General features: G+C 39.1%; 1 protein-coding gene across 1 annotated transcript in view; it reads right to left on the bottom strand.

Moving 5' to 3' along the window:
• The window catches only part of LOC131479806 (PRELI domain containing protein 3B-like), an 88,027-nt gene extending 65,629 nt beyond the window's left edge, over positions 1 to 22,398 (bottom strand). The window contains exon 1 of the mRNA XM_058661253.1: positions 21,684 to 22,398. Coding sequence (XP_058517236.1) covers positions 21,911 to 22,351 — 441 coding nt within the window. The 5' untranslated portion in view covers positions 22,352 to 22,398 and the 3' untranslated portion in view covers positions 21,684 to 21,910. The remainder of the gene's footprint in view (positions 1 to 21,683) is intronic.
• Positions 22,399 to 22,904: the final 506 nt, after the last annotated feature.

The raw sequence follows: 22,904 nt of genomic DNA, 5'->3' as shown, positions 1-22,904 counted from the left end.
AGAGTACAAGGACATAAAGTTGGTGCAAAAGCCTTAGCTGGTCCCCACATGTGAATTCCAATCAGTTATTATGCTCATGTACCTTTTTTGAATCAGCTGTTTTCCGAACCACCTGGTTCTTATTCACCCACAGCTGGGCTCAACCTGCCAATGAAGAATCACATTCACAAGTTCATTCACATTTAACTCTGATAGACTTTGTCATTGAAGTAGAGTTTACAAATATTTTGGAAGACAGACTTTTTGAGTGAAGCACACTTTTTGAGCAGATATGTATGGTATTGCATTTCCTGGAATTTATTTTTTTGTTATTTATTTTTATTGGAAAGGCAGATGTACAGAGAGGAGGAGAGACAGAAAGGATGATCTCCGTCCGATGATTCACTCCCCAAGTCAGCGCAATGGCTGGTGCTGCACCAATCTGAAGCCAGGAGCTAGGAGCTTCTTTCTGGGTCTCCCAAGCAGTTGCAGAGTCCCAGTGCTCTGGGCCGTCTGCTTTCCCAGGTCACAAGCAGGGAGCTGATGGGAAGCTGGGCCACCGGGATTAGAACCAGCGCCCATATGGGATCCCAGTGCGTTCAAGGCAAGGACCTTAACTGCTATCACTCCAGGCCCAGTTTCCTGGAATTTATTGAAAAACCATCTATACATTCTATAATGACATATTTAGTAGTCACATGAGTGCCAGCTTAGAATTGGATGACATTCCTTTAAAAAAATTACCAGACAAATTTAATTTGGTTTATATGAGACTCAACAGAAAAATGTACAGTTACTTTGCAGGCATTCTAGTTTATAACATTGAAATGTTTCAAATTTCCTGCCTGCCTCAGGAGCATGCTTGTAAATTCCTACTTCAAGCTCATCTCTGTGAAGATACACTGGTAGTCATATTCATGACATTTTTAAAAAATGTTCAACCTAAATGCCTATCCCCATTTTCTTGGAAGTCACTCTGCTTTAATTATTCTGGTGAGTTCACACATAACTTGCTGGGAGAGAGAAGGTGACTGTGTTTAACTGCCATGATTACTACACAATGGCTGAGTGTAGTACACATATTGGAAGAAGACAAATGTTTCGATTCTTTCCAATCAAAGAAAGTAAGTGAGACTACAAAGGGAACAACTAAATTATATTATTTAAACCAATTTTGCATACATTCAAATTATTCATACTTTCATATTTAACATGCAAACTTAAAAACCTTTGTAAATGAATATATATGAAAACCTTTTCAATGAATTTTAAAGGTGAGTCAGGTATGTTTCATTATCTGTTTGAATAAAAAACATTTTTGGCATCCTCTTGCATTGCAATATTTTGCAAAAGAATACGTGCTGTTATTTAATTATTTGAATAGAGGAAATAACTTAAGCTGGTATGTGAGGCTGGATTTTGATGTTAATGATGGATGTCATTTTTAAATTAGTATACAACTCTACCCCATTTACCTTTCTTTAAATGTTGTTTTCACAGTAAAAGGAAAACGTAAGTTTTTTTTTCTTTCTTTCCTAAAGGAAAAGTACTGTCTGTCTTTTTGATAAGAAGCCAAGAAAATCTACCTTCCTTGTCTGAAACCAATGACTCCATAATATAAATTGAAGTGTTCATTAGATATACATATATTCATAGGCTATATTGAATATGCATCAAAATACCATACATTTCTTTGGGTATGTTGTATAAATTTCATTTCTCAATTCTAGTTTTGGAATCGCTTAGATATTTAAAATGCCATTTTAAAGAACATTTATGCTGTGAATGTATGTGTGAGTGTGCATGCGTGTGTGCATGCATATTCATGAAAAAGGAATAGCACTTCATCGTTTCTTGTTTATATATTGAAAACTTTGTAAAGTTAGTCATGCAATTTACTCCCTTGATTGACATTATTTTCCTCTTATAATCAATTTCGACACACATATGTGTATACAGTTAATTCATTTTCATTACTATAGCTTATTATCTGATACATTAAGTCTTAATTTCTTTATTTCCTGGTATGGATCTGCAGCTATTTCCCCATGGAATCCATCCAGATTCAGAATGCTAAACAATTGCATGTGCCTTGAACATTGCTGAATAACAGCCCCACATGGTCATATAAACTCTTGCTGCCACTACTTGGTTCCTAATTGTTCATTCTACTACCTCCTCGCAATCTGTAGTAGATGGCAGTAATTTTGTATAAAAAATAGCAGTAAAGCAATCCAATATTCTCTAATGTTTTGAGATGATGGCCAGAATATATTGCATTCTGAAAAATGCATACATACATACATACATACATTGCAAAAGGAAAACTGGAACACTCATATGATCAAATGTTTGTCAAAACGTACAATAAATACGCAACAACAAATTCCAGTAATTGGGGTGGTGTATGTCAACTGCATAGCGTCATTCTGAATCACAGCTTCAGGAGCACCTAACAATGGAAATCATATCACAATCCTTGTTATTAATTACATTGTACTTTTAAAATTTTTTAAGCTTTTATTTGAAGATAAAGTTACTGACAGAGAGAGATCTTTCATCCAATGGTTATCTCCCCAAATGGCCACACAGGCTGCTCTGAGGCCAGAGCCATGTGTGTCTCTCACATGGCAGCAGGGAATCAAGCACTGAGGCAACTTCTGTTTCTTTTCTAGGCCATTAGCAGGGTTCTGCATAAAACATGGAACAGACAAGGCTTACCTTAGTGTCCACAGGGGATGCTGGTGCCACAGGCTGAAGCTTAGCCTACTACAGCACAGTGCCAGCTCCACTTAGATTATTAAATCCAGCAAGCCTTATTTAGAAATTATTAATTAATGGACAGTTAAAATAAAGAGAGTAGCATCACAACTCCAAAATTCTTGAATAGAAAAAAAGTTTTTTAGAGATAGATCCGCTGTTTCAGGAGTAATTAGTGAGACCTCTTTAAAAAAGCTAAAGTCCTCTATGATAAGAATTATAAAATATTAAAAAAATAAGTCATTAAAAGATGGAGAAATTTACCACTGTTGTGCCCAGATTTTTTGATCCCCAGAAATCACTAGGAATCTGAAGTTGATCCAACTGTACAAGGATGGTTTATTCAAGCTTGGCATCTCCAAGCCTGGGTTTTTGGTTGACAGCACGCAGCTGGCTGACCAAGGGGCCAGCCAGCTGGCTGGGACCAACAGCCCTTACCAGAGTGTGGCCCTGAATAGCACATGCATAGGGTTTTTATAGGGGCAGTCCACAATAGCTTGAAAAGGGGCAATTCAAAATAGCTTGCAAGGTGAGGGGAAATACCACACATTCCCTACCTATCTCAGCTGGACAGCCAATGCTTCTAGCAACTAAAGTAAGTACCCATTTAATTACTTGAGCCACCTGTGAGATAACCAGAGAGGTGGGCCTTGATTCATAAGAATTGGGGTCCATTGGTGCTAAAGGTCACTTAGGCCATTTGGACTGCAAGTTCACACAGTTTCTTAGTAGCAAAGAGCCGTGAACAAATGGTTGGGATTTTGATACTGAGGTTCTTCCTGGATTGGCAGGATCAACAGCAACAAAAAGCCCATATTCCCAAAAATAATACACAGATTCAATGCCACCCCAATCAAAATCCCCACAATATTCTCTGAAAACATGATACAAAATTCATCTGGAAACATAAGAGATCACAAATAGCTGAAGTTATCATGAATAAAAATCAAAGTAAAGAAGCAACCAGTGTAATGAGAGGAAATCTTGGCAAACTACACAACAAATGGAGTACTGATATCCAGGATTTATAAAGAGCTTCAGAAACTCAAAAAGAGCACAGCAAACAACCCTGTAAAGAAATGGGGAAAGGAAATGAAGACATTTTCCAACAGAACAGATTCAAATGGCTAATTGATATTTGTAAAAATGCTTAGGCTCCCTAGCCATCAGGGAAATACCAATGAAAACAACACTGAGGTTCCACCAAACTCCAGTGAAATTGATCGACATTCAGAACTTTACTAACAATGTCTACTGGCATGTATGTGGGAAGAAAGGTACTCCTCTTCACTGCTGGTGGGCATGCAGACTAGTACAGTCACTATGAAAGTCAGTATTAAGAGTTTAAGAGAAATAAAAGTCTGCCTGCTCTATCAGCCAGCTATCTCATTTCTGGGAACATATTCAAAGGGGATGAAATTTGCACATGAGAAAGGGATCTGTAATCCTATATTTACAGTAGCACAATCTACAATCACAGAGGTATGGAACAAACCAGATGCCTGTCAAAACAGGAGTGGATAAATATACTGTGGTACATCTACTTCCTAGACTGATACTCAGCCAGTAAAAAGAATACATTTTTCCCATTTGTAACCAAATGGTCCCAACTGGGGAACCATCATGCTCAGTGAAATAATTCAGTCCCAAAAGGACAAATATCATATATTCTCTCTGATATAAGGAAACCTTAATGCAAAGTACGACATCAGTAGACACATAGATAAACATTCATGTACATATAGTCACCTAGAGGAACCATATAACAGATATTCATACTGAGATGTGAAAATACAATGCAGTGTGAATCTCTAGTTCCAAATCGAAAATGGACTTCCAATGCAACTGTTGAGTATGTCTTAATGATAGGATGCTGGACATGAGAACAATGGGTTTATGACCATTTTCTGAAGGAATTTATTATTGTAATAAAATTAGGGAAATCAGTGGTGGGGAGGAAGGAGAAATACCAGAGCCTTTGAAACTGTATCACAAATTAATTAATTCATTAATCAAAATAGTGAGAGCTGCCACATACATCTATGTAAACTGTTCTTTACACATTTACAAGAAAACAACTAATATAAGCTATTATTTGAACCATGTATTTTGCAGTTGTACAGTGCATAACCAGCTTGGTTAAGAGGAATGTTTCCTCCCCAGTTGTAGGTAACAACCTGGGTTGCATTGTGCCTAGACACATGTTATACTGCTGGAGAAAAGCAGGTAAGAGCTGGTGGGCATCCTGGGCCTGGAAATGCGCAAATCTGAACAATACCAGTGTGTCAATATATTTACCTAGAGTTTTTTTATTTTCTTTTTCCTAAAGCTATATGAGGTGGTGCTGGGTCAATGTCTCCAGGGGCAGGCAGGATGTCTGATGGGGCCTGGGTTCTTAGCTCTGTCTGTGCAGTGGATATCGGATTGTGAGCCTCAGGGGCAGAGGGCTGAGTGGGGCCCAGGTTGCTGAGCCTGGGTCCTTAGGCCCACCTGTGCAGTGGGTGTTGGGTCTGTGAGCCCTTGAGATAAGCAGCCTGGCAAGGCCTGGATCAGGAGGCCTGGGGGGCCAGTGGTGCTCGGTGAAGTCCACTGGCTGCCTGCAGTACACTTACGGATGGTTGGTGTGTAAGGTGGCAAGGGCTGTTTGGGATGACACAGGTTGGGGCATATAAAGACATCAAGGCCCACTTCTAGGATTAGTGATCTGACCGTAGCGTGCATGTGTGAGACCTGCACCTCCTCAGTGGAAAAGACGGAGCAGTGGAGGACATTCCAAGGTGCAAATGGAGGATATGGCCTGCAGAGGACATCTGGTCCCATAGTAGAGGAAAGAGGACAGAGCAAATTGGAAAACTACCACAACCAAGCAATGATAGCAAAAATCTGGGCAAATGGAGATTCTAAAGTCAACTATGTCAGCCAATGGACATTGGAAGGATTTCCTCATCCTTGGATCAGCGAGATAGACAGCATTTCAGAACTGTTGAAACCTCTGAAGTAGAATCCTCGGAGCATGCTCCACATCAAGGATTCCGTGTTGATATCAGGTGGTTATCCACCATCCCTGGTACTGGGGCAATTAGAAGGCTGGTTGTGCATTCTCCTCTTAACTGCCTCCTTCCCCCAGATACAGGAAAAAGAAGAAAATTTGCACACAATGGTCTCCCACTTTCCTCTAGCCCTCAATCCTTTCTACCCTGACCAACTATGTAAACATCATCAAAAATATTTTTTTAATAAAAGGGAGTAATGTTTCCTGAATTACCATGGTAATGTCCTACTAACATCAAAACCTTAGAATACATAAACGGTGATTCTGCGCTTTGTACAGTAGTTCTTTATAACTGTCGATAACACCAGTCTTTGGTAAGATTGGCAGAAAACCAGGGTTGATGCTCTTTGCCACATGTGTTCATACGTTCTACTGGATGCCCTCAAATTCTTTTCCAGTTTATTTACAAGTGCTTCATTTCTCAGGCCTTGAGATTTCTGAACATCTACTGTCTGCTTACATTTTATTATTAGGGTTTCAAATTGGATCCTTTAAAGAATAAATTGTACTGTAACAGCTATATGTCCTGCAGGAGTTTCAAGGAGTCATATACAGGTGACTTTCACAAATCTCTGCCCCATAGATGATGTTTGGACAGGCTGTCACATCCAGAAAAGGAGCTATACTTTTCAGATACTTCCAGTTATGCCTAATTAAATTAAAAAAAACCTTTTTGTTGGAATTATCTTGTTTTAGATCTGGGATATAGTATCTAGTCAGTTCATGAAGGCCACATAATAAAATGATAGCATTAATTTCAAAGCAGGCATTTAGACACAAGATAATGGCACATTAATGAGTATAAATATGTATTTTAAAACCAGAAATCTCATTGTTTGTCTTTGATAAAAGCATATTGCTTTTTAACTGTTTATTCATTTTTATTTACTTAAAAGGGAGAGAGAGAAATAGACACTGAGATGCTCTGACTACTAATTCACTCACCAAATGGTTGCAATAGCCATGTATAGTCCAGAACTAAACCAGGCACCTGGAACATAGCCCAAGTCTCCCACATGAGTAGCAGAAACCTAGTACTTGATCCAATTTATATTGTGTCCGGCCTGCATTAATAGAAACCTGTATCAAAACTGAAGGGGCTGATACTCAAATAGGCATTCTAATAAAATCAGGCTTCTTGAATTCACTTAATGTGCTGCAGCAGGAAGCTCACCTTGACACTTGCTATCTTTCAACAAATAGCTATGCAGAATTATTAACACATGTTCCTACCAGTACTGACTCTAATAACTCTATATTCATTATGATAATGTAAGAAAATCATTTTCAAAATACGTCATACTGTTGCTTTGGACAGTTCATGTGCATATTGCATTAATGTTGAGCATCACAAAATCTTACTGATCTTGAAAGTTCTTGAAAGTTGATTGATTTTAATACAACCTAAAATATATGCTAGCGTGAGTTATTTTCTTCTTATTTATTTTTTATTTATTGAAATTTAATTAAATTTTTTTCTAATTAATTTTTATTTGTTAATATATAGAAAACAAATTTTTTTTTTGAGAGCTTAAAACAATACTCCTTTATTAACTATAGTGTAACATGCCCTGTAGGTAAGAAGTATAACATGGCATGCCTGAGCTCTCTGCTCAAGATATCACAGGGATCGATTTTTTTTTTATATTTATTATTTAACTTCAGTAATTACATTGTATTATGTGACACAATTACATAGATACTTGGGTTCTCCCCACCCCTCCCCAAACCCTCCCACCATGGTGGATTCCTCCACCTTGTTGCATAACCACAGCTCAAGTTCAGTTGAGATTCCCCCATTGCAAGCATATACCAAACATAGAGTCCAGCATCTTATTGTCCAGTCAAGTCCAACGGCTTCTTAGGTATACCCTCTCTGGTCTGAAGACAGAGCCAGCAGAGCATCATCCCAGTCAATTAAAAGCTCCAACATACCATCAGCAAAAATTTACATCATTATGGAATTAATTGACATAGTAATGAGTAACCAACATGTTAAAAGTAAATGCGAGTTCCCAGTCACCTTCTGTGACCACCTCACCTACAGTTCAATTTTAGTTTATACACAACATATAACATTCAAAACATAACATGTTATACATAACATCATATCATCTTAAATTAAGGCAAACATGTGGTATTTAACCTTTTGGGATTGGCTCATTTCCCTTAGCATTATGGTTTCCAGTTTGGCCCATTTGGCCACAAAGAACTGCATTTTGTTTTTTTTAATAGCTGAGTAGTATTCCATGGAGTAGATGAACCATAGCTTTCTTATCCAATCCTCTGTTGATGGGTATTTTGGTTGCTTCCATGTTTTTGCAATTACTGATTGTGCTGCTATGAGCATAGGAGTGCATGTTGGTTTCTCATAAAACAAGTGTTCTGGATATATTCCTAGGAGTGCTATTGCTGGATCATACGGTATGTTGAATTTGAGTTGTTTGAATATTCTCCATACTGATTTCCATAGAGGCTGTACCAGCCTGCAGCCCCACCAGCAATGGAGTAGGGTTCCCTTTTCCCCGCAACCTCGCCAACAAGTGTTGTTGGTGCTTTTATTCATGTGGGCCAGTCTTACTGGTGTTAGGTGGTACCTCATTGATGTTTTAATTTGGATTTCCCTTATTGCCAGGGAACTTGAGCATTTTTTCATATGTTTATTTGCCATTTGGGTTTGTTCCTTTGTGAAGTGTTTGCCCATTTCCCGTGCCCATTTCTTGAGTGGCTTGTTTGTTTTGACATTTTGGTTGTTTTGTAGCTCTTTGTATATTCTGGAGATCAGCCCTCTATCACCTATGTCGTGTGCGAAGATCTTCTCCCATTCTGTGGGTTGCCTTTTTACTTTGTTGATTGTTTCTCTAGCTGTACAGAAGCTTCTTAGTTTGATGAGGTCCCAATTGTTTATTTTGGTCTCGATTTCTACTGCATTTGGAGTCTTTTTTAGGAAGTGAGGGCCTACCCCTAAGTGTTCCAGTGTGTTTCCAACATTTTCTTCCCAAAGTTTGAAGGTTTCTGGATGTAGGTTTAGATCTGTTATCCATTTAGATCTGATCTTAGTGTATGGTGAGAGATGTGGATCTATTTTTTTGTTTCTGCAGGCTATCAACCAGTTGTCCCAACAGCATTTATTGAACAGACCTTCCCATTTGCCTGGGTTGTCGTTTGTCTCTTTGTCAAAGATTATTTGGCTGTATCTGTGTGGGTTTCCTTCTGGTGTTTCTATTTTGCTCCATTGATCTTCCTCTCCATCTTTGTGCCAGTACCACGCTGTTTTGATAACCACTGCCCTATAGTATGTCCAGAGGTCCGGAACTGTGATTCCCCCTGCTAACTTTCTGTTCTTCAGGATGGTTCTAGCTATCCGTGGTTTTTTGTGCTTCCAGATGAACCTTTGGATCATTGTTTCCAGTTCCATGAAGAATGTTTTGGGCAATTTGATTGGGATTGCGTTGAATGTATATATTGCTTTTGGCAGTATAGACATTTTAATGATATTGATTTTACCTATCCAGGAGCATGGGATGTTACTCCATCTTTTGAGGTCTTGTTCAATTTCTTTTTTAAGTAGTTTGTAGTTTTCTTCAAATAAGTCTCCTACATTTTTGGTTAGATTTATTCCCAGATATTTCATACTTTTCTCTGTTATTTTGAATGGTATCTGGCTGCTTAAGTCTTTTTCCATCTTGGGGCTATTCGCATACACTATGGCTGTTGATTTTTGTTCATTAATTTTGTACCCTGCCACTCTACCAAACTCTCGTACAAGTTCTAGCAGTCTCTGTATTGAGTCTCTTGGCTCTTCTACATAAAGAATCATATCATCTGCATATAGTGAGAGTTTAACTTCTTCGTTTCCCATTTGGATTCCTCTGATTTCTTTTTCTTGTCTTATGGCCTCAGCGAGTACCTCTAGGACTATGTTGAATAGTAGTGGAGAAAGTGGACATCCCTGTCTTGTTCCAGATCTCAGTGGGAAGGGTTCCAGTTTTTCTCCATTCAGTATGATGCTGGCGTTGGGTTTTTCATATATGGCTTTAATTATGTTGTGGATTTTTCCATCTATGCCTACCTTGGTTAGGGTTTTTAGTAGGAAGTGGTGTTGGATTTTGTCGAAAGCTTTTTCTGCATCTATTGATACTATCATGTGATTCTTGTTTTTCAGTTTTTGGATGTGGTGTATCACATTTATGGATTTGCGAATGTTGAACCATCCCTGCATTCCAGGGATGAATCCTACTTGATCTGGATGAACGATCTGTCTGATGTGTTTTTGAATTCTGTTGGCTAGGGTTTTGTTGAGAATCTTAGCATCAATGTTCATCAAAGAGATAGGTCTGTAGTTTTCCTTCTCTGTTAGTTCTCTGTCTGGTTTTGGGATTAAGGTAATGTTGGCTTCATAGAATGAGTTTGGAAGGGTTGCCTCTTCTTCTATTGTTTTGAAGAGTTTGTAGAGGATTGGGGTCAGTTCTGTTCGGAATGTTTTGTAGAATTCTGGAGTGAAGCCGTCTGGGCCTGGGCTTTTCTTTGTTGGGAGGTCTTTAATCACTGATTCAATCTCTACTTCAGTTATGGGTTTGTTCAGGTCGTTTGTTGCCTCTGGGCTAAGTTTTGGCAGGTGGTAGAAATCTAAGAACTTTTCCATTTCTTGGTGATCTTCTGATTTGTTGGAGTACAGTGCTTTGTAGTAATTTCTAATTATGGCCTTAATGGATGCGGTGTCTGTTGTTATGTTGCCTTTTTCATCTTTGATGCTGGTAATTCTTGCCTTCTCTTGTTTTTTCCTTGTCAGTCGGGCCAGTGGGGTGTCTATCTTGTTTATCTTCTCAAAAAACCAGCTTTTTGATTCATTGATTTTGTGTATGGTTTTTTTTATTTCTATCTGGTTGATTTCCTCCCTTGTTTTGATGATTTCTTGTTTCCTATTGTGTGTGGGGCTCTTCTGCTGTTGTTTTTCCAATTCCTGGAGGTGTGTGTTTAGTTCCTGTATTTGGCGCCTCTCTTGGGCCTTGACATGAGCTCCAATTGCGATGAGTTTACCCCGTAGCACTGCTTTGGCAGTGTCCCACAAATTTTGGAATGTTGTGTCAGAGTTTTCATTGGTTTCCATAAATTTTTTGATCTCACCTTTAATTTCTTCTCTGATCCATTGTTCGTTTAATAGCATATTGTTCAGCCTCCAAGAGTTTCTGTATTTCCTGGGACATTTTGAATTGCTGATTTCCAGCTTCATTCCGTGGTGGTCTGAGAGGGTACATGGTATGATTCCTATCTTTTTGAAGTTATTTAGGTTTGCTTTGTGTCCTATCATGTGGTCGATCCTGGAGAAGGTGCCATGCACTGCTGAAAAAAATGTATAATCTGTGGCCTTTGGGTAAAAAATTCTATAGATGTCAACCAAGTCCAGTTGTTCTATTGTTTGTATGAGCTCTGTTGTTTCTTTGTTGAGTTTTTGTTTTGTTGATCTGTCTATAGTTGTTAGTGGGGTGTTAAGATCACCCACTATTATTGTGTGCATATCTATGTCTCCCCTTAAGTCCGTGAGTAATTGCTTCACATAGCTAGGTGCGTTTGAATTTGGTGCATATATGTTCACAATGGTAATTACTTCCTGATGGATCAGTCCCTTCACCAATATATAATGTCCTTCCCTGTCCTTTTTGATGTGTGTCAGATTGAAGTCCACATCATCTGAAATTAAGACAGCTATGCCAGCCTTTTTTTCTCGTCCATTGGCATGAAATATTTGTTTCCAACCTTTCACTTTCAGCTTCTTCGAATCTCTTCTGGTTAGATGTGTCTCTTGTAGGCAACAGATAGTTGGGTGCTGTTTGATAATCCATTCTGTTAATCTATGCCTTTTGATTGGTGAGTTCAGGCCATTTGTGTTAAGAGTTAAAATTGAGAGGTTGTGATTTTGCCCTGCCATACTTGTTTTTGTGGGTGTTGATATCTGTGTAATTGCCCTTCCTTGTGTGGACTTTAGTGGGGAGATCTTCCTGTTTGCCATCTTTGCTTATGATTCACCTCCTTTTTTTCTGGATTTAGTGCATTTCTAAGGAGATTTTGTAGAGCTGGTTTTGTGCTGGCATATTCTTCTAATTTCTCTTTGCTGTGGAAGTATTTGATTTCGTTCTCAAATACGAATGAGATCTTTGCTGGGTACAATATTCTTGGTTGACAGTTGTTCTGATTCAGGATTTGGAAGATCTTTGTCCATTCTCTTCTTGCTTGTAAAGTCTCTTCAGAGAAGTCAGCAGTGATCCTGATTGGTTTTCCCCGGTATGTGATCTTTTCTCTGCTTCGTACTTGTCTTAGGATTCTTTCTTTGTCTTTGTTGGAGTGGAACTTGAGCACCATATGTCTGGGTGAAGATCGCTTTGGGTCATATCTGCTGGGAGTCCTCTGACCGTCCTGGATTTGGGCTGGGTTCATGTTCCAAGTGTTTTGAAAGTTTTCCTGTATAATTTCGTAGAGCACCATTTGCATTCCTGACTCTTTTTCCGCTCCTTCAGGAAGGCCAATAATCCTAATATTTGATTTTCTGAGGTTGTCTTTCATTTCTTGTATGGTCTTATTGGCTTTGTTCAGACTTGTCTCCAGCTGTTTCATGAACTGGGTATGTTCGTTTTGTGTGTCTTCTGTTTCAGAGATCCTCTCTTCTGCTGTATTTGTTCTGTTGGTTAGGCTCTCAATTTTGTGCTCTAAGTCAAGGATTTTACTTTTCATTTGTTGTATTTCTGAGGCTATGTGGTTCTTGAATTCCTTGAAGTCCTCCCAATTCTTCTCATTGTCTCTGACATATTTTAACATTATTATTTTGAATTCCTTGTCTGGTAGATCTTCTATGTCTTCATCTCGCATCTCCGAAATAGACATTGGCTTTCGATCCTTTATTGGTAGGGTGTTGGCACTCTCATCTGGATCATTACCTTTTCTGGTATTTCTTCCCATTGTGTTAGTGTTTCTTTTTTGAGAGACCTAGGCACCAGTGTGCTGAGGGGTCTCCAAGCACTCTCCTCTAGAGATCGGAGTCTGCAGACGTGGAGTAGCAGGGTGTGGGAATTTTCAAGGCACTTTTGGTGCGTCTCCAGAACACTGGACCTCAGGGCGACACTTCCAGGGCCCAGCGGATTCAAAGCGCACTCTCAGCTCGTCCCCTACAGGTATGCTACCACAGGGCATGGGGGAGTGAAGGCACTCTCTGTGCGCACCCCCTGTGCGCGGGATCACAGGGCTCGGAGCACTGGACTATAGGGCGTGGGGTGTTCCAGGTGTTCTCTGGAAGCGCCTCCTGTGCAGGCCCGCCCACCCCAGCGCTTGCAGGGGACCGACCGCCCCAGCGCTAGCACGGGACTGCCCAGCCCAGATGGCGTGCTTGGGTTCCTGTGGTATAGCACCGCCCAGCTGAGTGCCAGACCGCAAAGGCACAGGGGAATATCCAATGTGCCTTTTGCCTTTCTCCCAGACACAGTTTTGGCAATTTCAAGGCATTCGCCCTGTGTCTCTAGACGCAGGAGTCTGGGGGTGGGGGAGGGGCGGGGAGACGAGCACCAATTGTGTTCAGGCTCTGTGCATGCCCCTGGGGGGCCAACTCCCGAAGCCTCCAACCCACTATTGTCCCCACCCAACTCTCTCAAACCTCAGGTTCTTGCAGTCTGCCTCTTCCTCTGGTCGGAATTCTCGCCGCAGGTGCGTCTCCCAGCGACTGCTGTGTCTGTTGCTGGTCTCGGCGGGTGCAGGCGGCTGGAACCTGGAGGCTGCGGCTGGGGCAGGTCCCGGCGGGGCTTGGCGACCAGGGTGGGCGGATGCCGGCGGGTCCAGGTGATTCAGGGTCCTGGTGACCAGGGTGAGCAGATGCCAGCGGGTCCCAATCACCGCTGGTCCTCACGGCCACTGCGTCTGCGGGTCGGTCTCCGGATCTGTCGGCGGCTTTCAGTGTCTGCACTCAGAGGTGACTCAGCAGGTCAGGAGCGGAAAGTCGTCTCCCCTGCTCTTTCTTTTGTTTTTTTTTCCCTGGTTGCTCTTCCGAGTTGTGTGGATTTTTTTGGTTCCACACTGTCCAGGGAACTTCACGTTCTTCTCCCTGTAGTTCTATGCTGCTCCACTTTCTCTTTTGTCGCGTTCTAGCCCTCTCTGTCTGTGAGCTCTCTCACAGTCTTCCTCCTATGTCGGCCATCTTGCGAGTCTCTAGAAAACAAATTTTATAAATTTCATAAATACTGTTCCAGGAAAACAATTATACTTCCTTCTCCGTTTTCTTCCTTCCTTTCTCTTCTCTTTCTTTTTCTTTTACATTTTGGGGATAGCTTATATTTGAATTATTTGATAGTCACAGGCTCAATGTTCCTCTAAACAATAAAAATGATACACAGATCATATTGCCTATTGCTGCCACTTTGTTTTGTCATTTTTTTTTTAAACAATATTTAAAACATTTCATTTAAATGGCAGCGAGAAACACAGATACAGACAGCATAGAGGTAGAGAGCGAGCGGTCATGGTCAGGAAATGCCTCCAACAGCAGCAGCAGGTCTGGGTCAGGTCAAAAGCAGGAACCAAGTCCCCCACGTCGGTGGCAGCAGCGAGTTAGTTGAGCCATTGTGGACATCACATAAGCTTCGTAGTAGTACAGAACTGAACTGGAGAGCAGAGTTTGGGTTTGAAATGAAGCACACTGACATGACATGCAGGTGCCCAGTCAGCACTATCATGTGTCAGCCACCTATCCACCAATGTCATATATTTTGATTTTTGTTCGCTTATCAACTTTGACTTTTATTTTGAGCATAAACAATAAAGTGAATATTAAACTGTTAATGCTTGATATATAATGACAATAACACAGTTTTATGTAAAAAGGATAAAGATAACAAGATTTGATATCATTATGTAACTTAAATGTGCATAATTAAAATAATAGGTAACTAGGAGCCCACTCCATGGCGTAACAGGCCAAGTATGTCTGTCAGCCAGCATCCAATTAGGCACCAACTTAAATCCCTGCTGCTTCACTTTTGATCCAACTCCCTGCTTGTGACATGGAAAATACCAGAGAATGGTCCAAGTGCTTGAGACACTACATACACATGGGAGATCCAGAAGAAGCTGTTGGTCTCTGATTTTGATCAACTCAGCTCTGGGTAGGGCAACCATTTGGGGAATGAAACGGTAGATGGAAGATACCTCTCTTTGTGTCTCTCCTTTCTGTAACTCTACCTTTAAAATAAAAATAAAAATATTTTCTTAAATGTAAGGTGACTTCAGGGCTTCATATTTAACAGGTTTAGCTGAAACTTTCTTGCTATTGCATGCATGTAAATATATAGTACATTTTTTTTGGTAGGGAAAATTACCACCAAAATGATACAAAATGTAATTTTTTAAAGTTAATTTCTTAAATAGCTAATTTAGAAATCCAAAAGAAAAAGTATCGCAAGTAACATGTTCATTGCTTGCCATTTTATTCTGATGGTTAAAATTGAATGGTAAGAGAAAGTAAATCAATTGAATATATATGTTTTAACATAATAGTGTAACTATTCATTTTATTCTTAATTTCGAAGATTTTTGAAAGAAATTTTGCATATAGAAATAATATATACTTACTACAGGTTTTTTGGTTTTTAATGATTAGAGCTGATTAACACTAATTTAATGTAATTTTACGATAAAAATGTATTTCTCTTAGATGTTTATAATGTAGTGGCCTGTTGGTCTAGATGTTAATATATTTTCACTTGACACTAAAGAGAACATTTTTGAAAAATCTTACTCTGAAGAAAAACTAAATAGACTTAATTTACACAGAGAACTAGGCTAAGAATTGAATGTGTGGTGGAAAAAAGAATGACATTTGATAATGAGAAAAAAAGAAGGTGGGTTGGCAGTTATGCAGAACCTAATCTTATCAAAAAGAAGGGAGTGGAGCTTAAGTATGACATCAAGGAGATTTGACGTGATGGTTAGAGGAAGCCTCCCCCACCCCACTTGATGAAGCAATGAATGATAAAACGTGGGAAAAGGAAGTACTCTCCTTAGAATCATGCAAATCATTTTTGCGTAATTCATTAAGTTGGATTTCACTTTTTTTACTACACCATCCTATCTGATCTTTATATCCCTTGGTAATTTTCAACATCCCTAGATTTCAAAACATATCCGTTGTTTGCATTTGACAGCCTTCAAACTCTTCCAAGAAATGTAGAATCCTGCGAAAAGTAAACCAGGAGACATAGTTTAGACAGATTCTCCTGAAACCTGTTGCCTTGTTTCCTTTGGCCCCACCCAGGTGGTTCCAAGGTCCTGGGAAGTAACAGGGTTGCTTGCTTTCATGAATAGTGTGTGATGTAGTTTTTATACCTCCCATGTTTGTCCTTGATTAAGACTCATTGCATTGTTTTGGAAAAAGTGACCCTGAAGCTGACCATAGTTCATTTGGCTTCCTGCTGTCCCTATTTGTGTATTGCTGAGGAGTGTAATTTCCTTTCATTTAGGTCAATTTATTTTCCTATAATACAAATATAAATGGTCCACTGCTGAAAATTCATATGCAGTGTGCTAATGTGTTTTTCTGCTTTGCAACTGTAAGTAGTTAAAGCTTGAAAGAAATATTTATGTTTTTATATTATAAAAGTTTTTTTCATATATTATCCACATTTCATAGTAAAAGAATTAAATTAATTTATTGGTCTATTTTCCTGTGTCTGAAGCTCATGACTCATTGCAAATTAAATTTTGTTTCACAGATTTCAGTTCCAACTCTGCCTCTCTGCCTTGCTTTATTTCATGTGGTACTAAGTTGAATTTTGCTAGTATTTAATTCTTTCATTAGTATGTAATATAAAAACTTAATGAGGATAATTTCAAGAATATTTTGTTGTTTATATTAATTAGTTAACTGTGTTACAGTGTTCTGTGTGGCTGTCCATAATGCACTTTTGAACATATTTCTTAATATTGTTGGAAGTATTAACTTTCTCAATACTTCTCCTGTGGAAAATATTTTATCCTGTGAGGTTTTAATTACTTTCAGAAACTTTTAGAGATTAAAAGTGTTGCAAACTATAAACAAAGTTTATTCTGATCTGAAATACTCAGTCTTTAATGAATTCAGAAGTAGAAGGAATGCTACTAACTTTACTTAGAAGTGAATAACAATGGAAAATATTTTATGTTTCCATTTTGTGCAAGCCATTTTTAACTGCATTTATGTAACTTTACTGCTTATATTCTTTACACTGGAAAATCTCAAATAATACTCTGATTCGGAATTACCTTATGAGATTGTAAAATGTATAGTTGAAGATCTAATCTCAAAATACTCTGTTAATTATACATGTTTCCCTTTTGTGTATACTCTGTTTATAGAATATATGGGGTAGGTAGAACATACCAGGCATTATGACATTATGAATTAAGTAAAATTTGCCAATACCAATTTTTCACGGGCTGCAACAACTTCTTGTACATATGGTGGTTAAAAGATCTGGATTTGGAGTGAACATTCAGCCAAACAGTTAAGACGTGGGTTTGATAACTATCCTCTCTTAGACTAGCTTGGAATGCCCCCCCCCCATCACTCCAGCTTTGGATTCCAGCTTACTACAAAGGTGGAGTCTGGGAAACATGAGGTTGTGTCACAAAATAAGTTTCTGTTCCATACAAGGGAGACCTGAATGAAGTTTTTGGTTCTTGGTTTTGGTTTGGCCCTGAACTATCCTACCTGTTTAGGAAATTCAGGAAGTAAACCACATATATGTTTCTCACTTTTTTTCTCTCTTGGTGTCTCTGTAATAAATACAGTTAGAAATTAGAAATATACAAAATCAATTTGAGAATAAATTATCATTTTAATGTATAAATGTCTCAGAAAGAAAGAGATAAGCATTGAGAAAGCAAACAACAGCTGACTTGAAATACCTTAAATAATTAAAATAGGATAGTGATTTATAAAGACCAATAGAAAACAATAATTGATTGCTAGCATAAAGAAAATCTGGTACCATAAATGAGAAGGCCTTAGAAGAGAGTCCAGACAAATACCATGACATTGATACCAGAGTCTCATTGTCACAGACAATAGGAGCTTAAGATTGTAGAAATTGAAGTATTATAATGCTTTGTGCTAAGTAATTCAATGAGTTCTTAGAGGTTAAGTATTTGTCCCATCATGACCTGATATTGAGTTCTCCAAAATATAAAATAGCACAAAATATATAAAGCAACACAAATCATTAGTATAAAGAATATTAAAGAGACTATAGCTGAACAATCAATTAAGAGGACACTGTGGGCTTTTCATTCAAAAGTTGACATAGAGGCAATCATTTTGTGTTTGATTCACTATCAGTGCCACTTTTGTTTCTAGTTAAGAAGCAGAATCCCTACGAGAACATATTTTGGCTTTAGGAGAAGGTAAAGAGAGATAGGTTAAGCAAAAAATATAAAGTGGTCATTGATATTCCGTCAACAAACCCTAAGGGTTTAATTTCCAAGCCGTGCAGCAATACCACATAAAATCAACTAGAGTAATACGACGTATGTGTGAGGACCAGTCTATCTCTCACAACATAATTTTGTCATTTACTATCACTTCCAGACTCTTCAAGTATATAGTTGAAGATCATCCTCCAAGAAGTACAGAAAATTGTGTTCTTTTCGTCTGCTGTCCATGAATCAAACCTACTTAAATTCTGGAATCCTTTCATGCCAGTGAATACCAGCTCCATTCAGAACCACCAACACAGTCATTAGCAGCCTGGTGTGCTGAACGCTGTGCTCCTAGCCATCCAAAAAGCCATCCTTTGCCCACACTCTGAGCAAATGCGTGTGGAATCTGGATATATGCCAGGTCCCAAGTACACTAACTGTACGTTTCTTCTTTAAAAGAGTGTATCATCCTGATCCAATAATGTCCCAAAGGGAATCTGGCATGAAACTCAGATGTTTGCCCCCAAAATAAGCACATAGATGTGATATGAAGAAGAAATGCTGATATTTAATCATTTCCAAAGTAAGACTGCACACATTCAGAGAACACAGTTTACTATCATTCTAAATTGACCTTTCAACCCAAGGTGGTTATAGCAACTTACTTCAGCTTCTGCTTTCCTTCTTCAGAGGATTATTGTGAAAGTAAGGTTTGAATCCCTGTCATTGTACTGCTTTTGGAGTAATTAACCCATTCCCATTCCAACATATAATTTGTTTAGATTTCACATATTTTAAGATGTGAAAATCTAAATATGCTAATCAGGTAACTATTAGCCCTGACAAGTACTGAGAGAACAAGGGCTCTATTTACTTCTGAAGCTCTTTCAACTTTTTTCCACTTGGCAAAGTGTGTCTGAATCTCAAGAAAATTTGTGATATTGTAAAATGAACATCAACTGGAAAAAGAGAGTCGATTAGAGATTGGCTGGAATCATAAACAGTTGTGAGAATTAAAATGAAAGAGAATGCAGAAAAGATAGCACTGGGAATTGAAAGCTGTACTCTCCAATAAACAAAGTACTGACTGCAAGTTGCAACATTGGGTTTCAAGATTTGGCATGAAATTAAAGCAATAGTGCTAAAATTGGAAGCACAAATAAACATTTTCACAAAAGGAGTCCAAACTCATAAATTCAAGTAATTATTTTGGTGTTTATATACACACAAATAGCAATCATACTTAGTAAAACTGCTTAGTGTCATATATCAAGCATGTTAATATCGACATCAAATATTTAGTAAACAAAAGCAGCAAATACTGATTGATTATGAAAATAATTCACCTCATGATTTCCAGTAAATATATTGTTGATGTTTAAGAAATTTTGTGTTTGGCATTATATCAGAACATGCTGATAAAAGAAACTAGCATCATAGTGAGTTAAAAATGTCTCATACTGATCTTATTGCTGAATTGCCCAATAATCAATTGATCTTTCAGAATTAGTGCAAACAAAATTCTTGATTTCCATATCAAGTTTACAAGATTGCAAGTAAACTTCAATTATTTAAAACAAGATATTAGTAACAGACTATATGTATTTTAACTTAAGTGATGTTTCTACCTGATTTCACATTTATTTCATCTTAAGAAAAGGTTATAAATATCTAGAAACTTGGGTTTTATTACGATGTAAAAAGACAGTCTTAGACAAATCTATGCTCTTTCCTTCCTAACACAATGCAGTTGAAAGGACAAATCAAAGTGAAAAAAAAAAAAGAAAGAAAGAAGAAGGGAAAGGCAACAGGAGAAACCCGTGGAGATCTAAATCTGTTGCAATGTATCACACATGTACATATACACGCACATCATTTCAAGATTTATTTATCTTAAAGTCGAGTTACAGAGAAGAAAACAAAACAAAAGTGAGAAGGAGGGAAGGAGAGAGAGAGAAACAGAGAGAAGGAGAGAGGGAAGGAGAAAGAGACAGAAGGAGAGAGAGAGACAAGAGAGAGAGACTAAAGTCTGGAGAAAGAGAAAATAAAGATCAGTAATTTATATTCTCTCAATTTAGTGGCTGTACAGATGAAGACCAATAGCTTACTGGTATGGATATTCTGCCTTGTAGTTGACTGTTCACAAGCTAGAGAAAGAGAGAAACTCTCTACTGTATTTTCTTATAAAGATAACAATACTTTCATGCCAGAACACTACTCTTATAACTTGTATTTTATTCTTAACAATCTCTGTACTCCAAACGCAGTCACTCTGAGGTGACAGCTCCAACTTATAAATGACTTGAGGGGTATTTTTCAGTCCTTAGCATTTCGCCTGCTATCCAAATTCCCGTACCTGTTACATACAGAAGACATTTTATTAACTCCAACAATCTCAACCATCCTACACTGTATGGACACGTACCTTAAATCTTTAGAGCACTAGAATCATAATCTTTACAGTTAATAATACACCTTCTATGCCCACTGGGCTGGCAATACCCTTCTTCGAGTTCTGTAGTATAACCCTGCACTTCAGCTCATGAAAACAAGGATGACAACATTCTTGCTCCCTGTGTCTGAGACAGGAGTGGCATTCACTGTTGGTTTTGGCCTGAATAAGCATCTGTTCTTCCTTTACTTGAATAAGAGTTAATATTCACATTCAAAATCAAATGTATGAAGCCCGAGATATTCAACATCATTGTTTAATTTCCTTCTGCTTTCTTCATCCCTTTTAATTGAAACTGGCAATGCCCCTATTGATAAAATTGCATCAAGGGGCCAATAGTTGTGGATTAATGCATAAAGTTATTGCCTTTGTTATCAGCATGCCATGTGGCTGTTGGTTTCAGCCCCAGTTGCTCCGCTTCCTATACAGCTCATTGCTACGCTCCTGAGGAAATCAACAGAGGTCCCAAGCACTTGGTCTCTTGCCACCTATGTGGAAGAATTGGAAGATGCTCATGGTTTCTGCCTGGCCTTGCACTGGCTGTTGCAGCTCTCTGGGAAGTGAACTAGCACAAGGAAATTCTCTTTCTCTTTCTGTGGTGTGTGTGTGTGTGTCTGTGTGTGTGTGTGCAAAACAAATAGGCTGAGGATTTTCCAAATTTCAAAGTTTTGCTTCCTTTGTGAACAATTATTTCTTTAATTCTTTTTTTTTTTTTTTTGAGGGGTGCACCTTTACTAAGTTACAAAACTTTGGCAAATCAACGCAGTACTCTTTAAGGTAACAAAATTGTCTTATTGGAGTCATATATCCTTGCAGTGCTCAATGTCACTCCAAAAATACCATTAAAGTACCAAATCAAACACTGGTTATACAAGCTAACATCCTCCGACCTGCACGCCTCCCCTGGGACAGCGCCCGCGTGTGCGCTGAGAGGCGTTCTGCTCCTTCGGGCTTGGTCCGAAGCCAGGCAGCGCCGACGCGGGAGCTCCGTCTGCTCAGAACCTCCACACTCATGTGATCCCCTGGCTTAGAAGCCCTGCATCTGTTAATTTGATCAAAAGTCACATAGTCGGACTCCAGCTCATTAAAAAATTCTACCTAAAATATAGTTGTACTATTTAAATAACAAATAAATACATGGGCCTGGAGAGCTGGGGCCTGCAGGAGCACGTGGCCTCGGTGTCATTTCTCTGCAAAGGCGGCCGCTGCCATGGGGCCCGTAAGCTCCCTCTCGCCTACGCTGCCAGTTCTTCGAGCTCAGCATTTAATTTACGGATTACCCACTCCATGGCTTCTCGGCCCTTACTGGCATTGGAAGATATGGTAGTGGCCATCAGTCCTTCCAGGTAACTGCTAAGGCTGACGCCCTTCACCGTGATGATGGCTTCTTGAGTAAGAACAGTTCTGCCCGGGTCCTGAGGGTGCGGTTTGTATAGAAGTCTTTCATCAACTGAAACCATATTTGTAAATGAAATAGATTTCACAATGGAAGGCAGGCCCCACTCGGTGCTGAGCATTCTGTGGCTGTGCAGCGTCCCGGCGGGGTCCACGTGTCTGTCCAGCACGTCCACGCCCACCACGCTTGGGTTCATTGGATTTGGGTATTTCTGCATTGCAGCCGTCGTAACGGTTTCCCATGGATGGTTGAAGACGTGTTCCGAGGTCCAGATCTTCATGGTGCCGGCGGCCTGCGCGCGATGTCCGGGCTCCGCTCCGGGACCGGGAGGCCTATTTCTTTAATTCTTATACGTCTTCACATATTTTATAATGAGTAGCTGGTTTTAATCTTGTTGCTTTGTATCAAATGCAGTCATATTAGGAGTTCGTGCATAGATGTATGGATTTTGAGGGGACACAATGCAGTCAATGGCATTGCATCTCTTATCTAGATACATCGTCTTCACATTCTTTCTTGATTTCAGATGCCCATTGTGATCACTATTCCTGACGCTTTGAGGTTTTAGAAGTCTTCTTTGGCATTCTATGAGACTTATGATACATACACATGACATAGACATCTGCATGATGGCCAGGGTCAAGGAGAACTGCATTCATCCATTGACTCCCATTTGGTATCAGTAAGAGTCATGCAGCTACGTGCTAACTCTGCTTCACTATGTTGAGTGGCCCTTCCTTTTCTTCCTTTCATCAACCTTTGACATAGTAGTTCCAAGATGGTCCAGGATGGGAAGTGAAAGTTGCACAGTGAGATGATATCAGATGTGTTAG

Source organism: Ochotona princeps, chromosome 3 (assembly GCF_030435755.1).
Source record: "Ochotona princeps isolate mOchPri1 chromosome 3, mOchPri1.hap1, whole genome shotgun sequence".
Taxonomy (NCBI): domain Eukaryota; kingdom Metazoa; phylum Chordata; class Mammalia; order Lagomorpha; family Ochotonidae; genus Ochotona; species Ochotona princeps.
The sequence above is the reverse complement of the archived record's forward strand: the minus strand, read 5'-3'. Positions and strand labels throughout refer to the sequence as shown.